The sequence below is a fragment of the Lepidothrix coronata genome, unplaced genomic scaffold (genome assembly GCF_001604755.1).
Source record: "Lepidothrix coronata isolate B3197 unplaced genomic scaffold, Lepidothrix_coronata-1.0 Scaffold203, whole genome shotgun sequence".
In the NCBI taxonomy this organism is placed as follows: Eukaryota; Metazoa; Chordata; class Aves; order Passeriformes; family Pipridae; genus Lepidothrix; species Lepidothrix coronata.
Window position 1 is genome coordinate 1,371,322 of NW_016690383.1, and position 7,921 is coordinate 1,379,242.

The following is a 7,921-nucleotide window of genomic DNA, read 5'->3' on the forward strand; positions in this document are numbered from 1 at the left end:
CGAGTGGGGAGAAAAGTCTCATCCCCGCAGGAATGGGAAAGGGGAACCGGCTCCCATCTGTTTTATTCCGGTGTGTTCGCCGGGGTGGCAATGGGGACAGAGCACTTTATCAATTACGTTCATATCAAAGACTGCTCATTAAGGGGCGTGACACCGAGTGATGTGGCTCCTTCAGTACAAGGATATTTCCCAGGGAAGGAGCTGCCCTGTCCACACACGAGACCCTCAGGCAGTGCGGGAGCACCGCCGGGAACTTCTCTAAGAAGCAACACGGGAGCATCCCTCTCAACCCTCCTCCTCGCAGCAAACCTCTCCCCAGAAGAAACTTCTCTCCCCGACCATGCGCTGGGCGAGCCGGGGCCGGAGGCAGCGGAGGGGTGTGAAGGGAGCAGGGGGCTGCGGGGGGGACCGGAGCGGGGCCGGCCCCGGGGACACCCCGCCCCGGCGGGGCGGGACGAGCCGCCTGCCCCGCACCGAGGCGTGTAAAAGCGGGGCGGCGGGGCCGGGGAGCAGCGAGCGAGTGGCCGGGGCTGCGGGACGAGCAGGTGAGCGGGGCCCGGAGGGGCCGGGAGGGCAGCGGGACCGCGGCGGGGCTCGGGGCACGGCCCGGGGCAGGGCTGAGCATCACCCGCGCTGTCCCGCAGGTTGCACCAGTTGCCAGGATCGCCGCACAAACGAGCAAAACGTCGTCCGAAATGGCAGCCGAGGTGAGGGGGACCTTTGCTTTCCCGGCGGGGTGGTCTCCGGGTGCTCTGGCGTTCGTGAGCTTCGAGTCTTTCCCTATTTCGTTTGGAAAAGGCTTCCCGGGGGTGTGGTGGAAGCAGCATCCCTGGGAGGGTTCAAAAAACGTGTAGTTGTGATCCTCAGGGACACGGGTTAGTGGTGAACCCGGCAGTATTAGGTTAACGGTTGGACTCGGTGATCTTGGAGATCTTTCACAACCTTAATGATTCTATGATTCGTTTTCCCGGGTTTTAAATGGAGAAGGGGACAATAAATATCTTTGCTGCAATAGCCCAACGCCCCACCTCTGATGCTGGGCATAGCCCACAGCAGCAAAGATGTACCTGGACACGTCTTGCCCATCCCAGCCCTTACCTCCCATCACTCCCTTTTCCCTCCCGGTCCCCTCTCCCATCACCCCCGGGCATGGGATTCCCAGCGAGGAGCTGCACAACTTTGGCTTTTTCAACTCCCATTTCCCTCCCCCCCCCTTTCCCAGCAGCTTCTGCTGACAAACCTGCTCCACACCCAGAGCTCCAGCACCCCGAGCCTGCACCCTGGCTCCGCAGGCTCCCTCCTGCTCTTCCCTCGACAGTAATTTGGGGAAAGGGCTGCTCCGGTCCCCGGCCCGGTCCCGCCGCCGCCCGCTGTCCATGGTAGCTCGGCCGCCCGCCCGGCGCCGCGCATCTTCCGAGTCCTTCCGGGGGTACTTCGGGCTTTTTTCTCTTCCTTTTTTCGCTTTACGCTAACATTTGTAACACTGAACGGCACCCAGACCTCCCTTTCTGCAATCTGCACCTTTGCTGGTTTTATCTCAATTTTGTGCCAAAACTTGCAAGAACGTTGTGGACTCTCGAGATGCTTCAAACGGTAACTTCACACACTTGATAGTTACAGGAGTGTTTGACAGCTTGTGGCTTGTGCTGGCCCACAGCTCTTTGTCAGCTCAATGTTTTCTTACAGTCTCCATAAATGAGTGGGATTTTTTTTAGTATTTCAAATAGTAGTAGATACCAGCTTTCAGTATATCTCCCTGACTTTTTTTCCCTGTCAGGAGACTCTCAAAGGGTCAGTGATCAGCAGCTGCCTTAAAAGAGAGTTCCATGCTGGTCTTGCACCCCATTGCCTGATACTTATTATCACAGACAGGACATACTCCCTGCAGAGTCCTGCAGGGGTAAAATGTCTTGGAGGATTCCCGAGCCAGACCTGTAACCTCAAGGGTTAAATTCTAGGGACAGCAACATGTGCTCCACCTCTACAACTGCTGGCCAAAGGCACTAAAGTCCAGGGGGTTTCAGGTCAATGGTATAGACTGAAAAAATTCCATTCCTGAGATTGTCCTCAGTTTTAGTTTGATAAGGAGTGGAATGGACACTGACTGATTTTTAGCAGATATATCCATAAGTCTTTTGAACACGCCTCTCAACTTCATTACTTGCAGGGGGATAAAATGATGGCGGGAAGGTTTGTTGGAAGCACAGATCCAATCATGGAGATGCTCAGCGCTTCCATTACTGTTGATCAGAGACTGTCTGAAGTTGATATTCAGGGGAGCATGGCTTATGCCAAAGCCTTGGAGAAGGCTGGAATCCTGTCTAAAACTGAGCTGGAGAAGATCCTGAGTGGCCTGGAAAAGGTATGTCTTTCCTTCACAAACTGTGATGTGTGCTGGAATGAATGGCTCCTTACCTGACAGCATCTGAGCTGCTGTTCTAAAGAGCGTCCTTAAATGTCCTCGTGTCCCATCCTCTTCAGACTGAACATTCACTAGGAATCCTTTCAGTATGAAGTAAGAACATTCTTTTCCTGCTGGCACGTGGGCTCCTTTAGGGTCTGGCTGCCCTCTGGTAGGAGGCAATGGATAGCATGGGTAGGGGGGAAGAGGAGTCAGCAGCAAAGCGCTTTTTTTAAAATATCCATTGTTGTTCCTCACCCACCACGGACAACGGTGAGTCTGTACAATGTTTTATAGGAAAACCTTTGTGGACAATGCTAAAGCAATCTATGACGTTTTGGCTCACTTCTTCCTTGCAATGCTTAAATCCTCCTAGAGCCATAACACTGCAGGATTGCCATGGGTAGAGAGATGAACCCCAGTAGTACAAAATATCAGGATACAGCAAGCAGCCAGCCTTGGCCTGAAAACCAGAGCTCACATGAGACTTAACTCTTTGGGATTAAATTTTCATGCGGATGGCAAGAATTTGCTGGGGATCCTTACAGCCCCCCCCCCCCAGCAGGGTAACTGTTGTAGCTGACTGGTGTTTCTGCTGGTGTTTGTAGATCTCTGAGGAATGGTCCAAAGGAGTCTTTGGTGTGATCCAAACTGATGAGGATATCCACACTGCCAACGAACGCAGGCTAAAGGTTTGGGTTCTCTGTCCTCTTGTTCCTCTTCCTCTGTAGCTGGATCTGCCTGATGTTAAGGGCATGTGCCTCTGTCCCTCTGTGAAATTCCTCTGGACCCCAAGTGCACAATCCAGTGTCTCCAAGCCCCCTTCCTTGGAAGTGTCACTGTACAAACACAGAACCCAAACTTGCCCTTCCCCAGAACACATCCCATGGCTACTCACAGGCAGGGGGAAGATCTGCTCATGGAGCCTCTTGCTTAAAATACAGAGATACTGACAGAAATCCTCCTCTTGTCCTCAGGAGCTGATTGGAGATGTAGCTGGAAAGTTGCACACTGGAAGAAGCAGGAATGATCAGGTATGTACAGAATCACTTTTTTTCCTTTGTATTCTCCCCCCCTCCTCATATCAGAAGACCTCAGACCAGCATGGCCTTTGGAACTCTTCCTGGAGAGCAAGAAATAGTGACATCACCACATAAATATGATCAAATGATGAGAAGAAGATGCCCTTTCCCATCACCCAAGACAAGGAGGGGTTTACTTTGCAGTAAAAGTGGGCAGTCACCACGTGTCACATTCTGTGTTGTCTGACCGTGGCCAATCTCACCCAGGTTGTGACTGACTTGAAGCTGTTCATGAAGAATTCCCTCTCCATCATCTCCACACACCTCCTGCAGCTCATTAAGACCCTGGTGGAACGCGCTGCCATGTAAGTCCTTCTCCAAATCCAGGGCCTTGCTGGGCCAGGAGACCTTAGGCTTGTTCTTTGACTGACACCAGGGGGGCAGCAGCAGGGGGGAGTTACAGCCCTGCCCCTGCCCTCCATCCTGGCAGCTGCTCTCACCTCCTTCTCTCCTCTGCCACGCAGAGAAATCGATGTCATCCTGCCTGGCTACACCCACCTGCAGAAAGCTCAGCCCATCCGATGGAGCCAGTTCTTGCTCAGGTCAGCACCTTTCAGCCCTGGCTGGAGGAGCCTTCTCCAGCCTCGGGGCCCTGCTCTGCTGGAGCCCAGGAGTGCATCCCCCTCTGAGGGGGTGGGGACAAACCAGAGGGAAACCTGCAGACTGGGACAGGACCTCCCCATGTTCCTGTGTGGCTCTGACCAACTGGGAACCCAGCAGGGGTTGGGCAGTGGTGACCAAGTCCCCGCTCCCCATCCTTTGGCCATTCTTACCTCCTGGGTTGTGACATTTTCCAGCTTCAGGTGTTTCATCTCTCCTGTCCTTTCCCAGCCATGCTGTTGCTCTGACCCGTGACTCTGAGCGCCTGGGAGAGATAAAAAAGAGGATCAATGTCCTGCCTTTGGGAAGGTAAAGTTTACTTCTTGTGTAACCCTCAGCCCTCACTTTGCTCTGAGACATGACCAAGAGGCAGATCTCTACATCCCCCTGGACCACGGGGGTCTCTATACCATAGGGACTGGAGAGCTGTGAGGGGGCAAGCCCAGCTTCTCTCACCAAAGAGAAGACTTTAACCATAAAAACACTGCTCTTATTCCTTCTTGAAATCAAGAACCAAAAGGCTTTTCCTCTTTGGAAGAAAAATTCTGGTTTACTCCAGACTTTGATGAGCTTCAGAGCACACCAAAATGAACTGGGGGAGGGAAATCTTCAGAGAGGTGTCATGACTGCCTCTAGAGCTCAGTTTTGGTTGGAATGTGCAGAATATCATGCATGACTCCTGTTTCTTTCTCCCCTGGCAGTGGTGCTCTGGCTGGCAACCCACTGGGAATTGATAGAGAGCTTCTGTGTAGTGGTAAATATCTCATTGTTACTGAGAGGCACAGAACTACTCAGAATATCTGTGACTTGGGGAAGCATTGGCACATTGGCCTGATGTTATTTTGCATGTGTTGCAGCACCTTAGTATGGGGGTGGAGGGTAATAAATAAATAAGAAAGAGGATGCTCTGATACTCAGGAACAGGATGTGGGATACCAGGAGACTTGGTAAGCCAGGAGGCTTTTTAGTGCATTGAGACAGGAGGTGCCTGTAAGGTGGGAGCATAAGCAGAATCACCCCTGGCTGTCTGGGATAAAAGCAAAGACCCCTCTAAGGATGTTTGTGTTCCTGGGACCACTCCAGGGCTCACAGTCACCTGCACACTGGGGCACCCCGGGGCATTCAAGCTCCTGTCATGCCAAGCCTGACCTCCTGTGTCCATCACCTTCCTTACAGAGCTGGACTTTGCTTCCATCAGCCTGAACAGCATGGATGCTGTTAGTGAGAGAGACTTTGTGGGTAAGCACAACTCCATCACTTCTTCTCAGCACTCTTAGATGTATGTTCTGAGGCCTTTCCAGTTAACCTCCTTTCATAAGGGCACTGAAATCCACTATCAGGAAATAAAGCTCTAGTCAGGGCTCCCTGGGTTGTCAAGCAAACCAGCACCTTTTCCCCCTTCTAACTTCCTGCCTTGTCTGCAGTGGAATTCCTGTCTGTTGCCACCCTGCTGATGATCCACCTTAGCAAGATGGCAGAGGATCTCATCATCTACAGCACCAGCGAGTTTGGCTTTCTGACCCTCTCTGATACCTACTGGTAGGTTTCTGGTCTCTGTGATGTAATTCTCCTTAGCTGTCCTCACCTGAGAGCATGGGGCAGTGGTTGGGGTCTCTCTGTGCACAAGGCTGACACAGCATTAAAAGGCTGGCACAAAGACAGCCTCAGGGGGAATATTCCTCAGCAATGGTCACTTATTTCTCATTCTGGTAACTCATCCAAGTCTGAGTTCAGCCCAGCGAGTCCTCCCTGGCAACTGCTGGCAGAGAGAACTTCCTCCTCAGCTGGGAATGCTGCCAAAGCCCTTCCTTGACTAGCAGGGTTTGCAATCCCAACAGACTCCTTGTCTCTCAGAGTGGCACAACCACAGCCCTCCCTCCCTGAGATCACTTTAGGCTGGCCTGCTGAAACCACCTCTGCAGGGGCGTGGAGGTGGAGCCTCCTTTTTCCTTCCTCTTTGGAAGGTGGGACTGTGTGGCTGCTCCAGACAAGTTGCAAAACCAAAGGCTTTGCTGTGGGAAACATGAGAAGCTCGACACTCAGTTCACTGCTTTCCTGCACCATAAAGAGCTGTACAAGGAAAGGTGGCCCACATGTTCCTTTTGGAAGGCTGGGTCAGTAGCAATGCATGGCCTGTGTCTGTATGGATGGGGATCTGACTCACCATTGCACTCCAAACACCTTCCTTGCAGCTCTGGCAGCAGCCTGATGCCTCAGAAGAAGAATCCTGACAGTCTGGAACTGATCCGCAGCAAAGCTGGACGAGTGTTCGGACGGGTGAGCCTGAGAAAGAAGCAAGTGGGAGGGGAAACTGCTCCTACCAGGGCTGAAGCATCTTCCTTCTCCCTCTGCATAAAGAGCAGTGCCCAGCCTGGGCTCTGAACCTGTGCTGGGGGATGTGCCTGGCTCTGTAACTCACTGCCCTGCCTCTTTCTCTCTGCAGTTGGCTGCTATTCTCATGGTCCTCAAAGGACTCCCCAGCACTTACAACAAGGACCTGCAGGTAAAGCACTTGTTAGTTTTCACACCATCTCTGAGCAGACACAGTTGTCCACTACTGTTGAGCTGTCCTGTCACTCCATTTCCCTGCACAGCCCCTGCCTGGGTGCAGGGTGCTGGGAAAGGGGCTGAGGCACTGCAGTGCTGCAGGTGACACTGGCCATGGCAGGAGCCTCTGGGATGACACATCTCTGCTGGCTGGGCTGCTCAGCCTCTTGGGCTCCATCAGATTGACTTACAGCCATTTCCATCCCTGTTCTAACACAGGAGGACAAGGAGGCCGTCTTTGATGTTGTAGACACCCTGAATGCTGTGCTCCAGGTTGCCACAGGAGTGATTTCGACCCTCCAGGTCAGTTCAGTCTATACTACTGAACATGGTCATGGTGCACATTCTGTGAGTGACACAGGAAACAGAGCTCCAGACTGGTCCTGAGATGAAGGCTCTTGGCTGCCTTGCCCATATTGCTCACTGTGGCCCCCACTGTCAGCCAATGTGTCCCCAAAGTGGAGCTGATGATAACACCTCCCTCTCACCTCCCTTCTGCAGATCAACAAGGAGAACATGGAGAAGGCACTGAGCCCCGAGATCCTGTCATCTGACCTGGCTCTCTACTTGGTTCATAAAGGAGTAAGTATCAGAGACTTGGAGCTGTGATTTCTCTGGATGCAGAGTGCTGCGTATTGAGGCCCTGAGATAAGGCCTTCTGTTCTGTCTCCAGGTCATGAGCAGTCTGGCTCAACAAACACAAAAGCTGGAAATGCATTCCTTACATGTATCCCAAGCAGTGGAACTGCTGCCAGGGTGGGGCTTGATAGTAATTTACAGGTGGAGTGTTACCTCCTAAAGCCTCCCCTCTTCCACCCCAGAAAACCTGGATTCGGATTGCCTTAAGGGAAAACAGGCCACCCAAAAATGACAGCACATCCAATTTTTTTTTCACTGAAAAGCACCCCAGTTGCCTGGTCACTGAATGCAACCTCTGCTTCTCACTGCAGATGCCGTTCAGACAAGCCCACATCGCCGCTGGCAAGGCCGTCCACCTCGCCGAGACCAAAGGCACCACCATCAATAACCTCAGCCTGGAGGACCTGAAGAGCATCAGGTTTGTGTCACTGTTACCTTGCCTTGACTTCCCTCCACAGACAGGAATCAACCTCCCTGGGAATGAGCCCTTCCCCAGAGTGCCTGGGCCAGGCAGCACCCCAAAATCCTCCTGGCCTGAATACCAAGTCTGTTCCTGCTGGGACTGAAAACACTGAAGGGGGACAACATTGCTTCCATTCTGCTGCAGCTGGACATGTGCATCAGCTCTTGGGAGGGACTGGGAGAAACTCAT

General features: G+C 52.7%; 1 protein-coding gene and 1 long non-coding RNA gene across 4 annotated transcripts in view; one reads left to right on the forward strand and one right to left on the reverse strand.

Annotated features, from left to right (window-relative positions):
* The first annotated feature begins 503 nt into the window (after window positions 1-503).
* Window positions 504-7,921, forward strand: part of ASL (argininosuccinate lyase) — an 18,069-nt gene continuing 10,651 nt past the window's right edge. The window contains exons 1-16 of one of the 2 annotated variants that reach the window (XM_017832541.1): window positions 504-545; window positions 645-707; window positions 2,168-2,362; window positions 3,010-3,093; window positions 3,379-3,435; window positions 3,691-3,788; window positions 3,948-4,025; window positions 4,315-4,392; window positions 4,785-4,837; window positions 5,260-5,322; window positions 5,508-5,622; window positions 6,276-6,360; window positions 6,527-6,586; window positions 6,850-6,933; window positions 7,132-7,212; window positions 7,581-7,687. In XM_017832541.1, the coding sequence (XP_017688030.1) occupies window positions 696-707; window positions 2,168-2,362; window positions 3,010-3,093; window positions 3,379-3,435; window positions 3,691-3,788; window positions 3,948-4,025; window positions 4,315-4,392; window positions 4,785-4,837; window positions 5,260-5,322; window positions 5,508-5,622; window positions 6,276-6,360; window positions 6,527-6,586; window positions 6,850-6,933; window positions 7,132-7,212; window positions 7,581-7,687 (1,250 nt within the window). In that variant the 5' untranslated portion in view covers window positions 504-545; window positions 645-695. Of the gene's footprint in view, window positions 546-644; window positions 708-2,167; window positions 2,363-3,009; window positions 3,094-3,378; window positions 3,436-3,690; window positions 3,789-3,947; window positions 4,026-4,314; window positions 4,393-4,784; window positions 4,838-5,259; window positions 5,323-5,507; window positions 5,625-6,275; window positions 6,361-6,526; window positions 6,587-6,849; window positions 6,934-7,131; window positions 7,213-7,580; window positions 7,688-7,921 lie in introns of both variants that reach the window. The other variant, XM_017832540.1, reaches the window with a different exon arrangement.
* LOC108505988 lies at window positions 595-6,362 on the reverse strand. Of its 2 annotated transcripts, XR_001877642.1 has the most exons (5): window positions 6,248-6,362; window positions 4,257-4,348; window positions 3,300-3,412; window positions 2,416-3,142; window positions 595-829 (listed from the first exon to the last, which is right to left on the reverse strand). It is a non-coding gene; the product is annotated as an uncharacterized LOC108505988 (long non-coding RNA). The 2 variants fall into 2 exon arrangements; XR_001877641.1 differs by having other exon boundaries at window positions 2,416-3,412.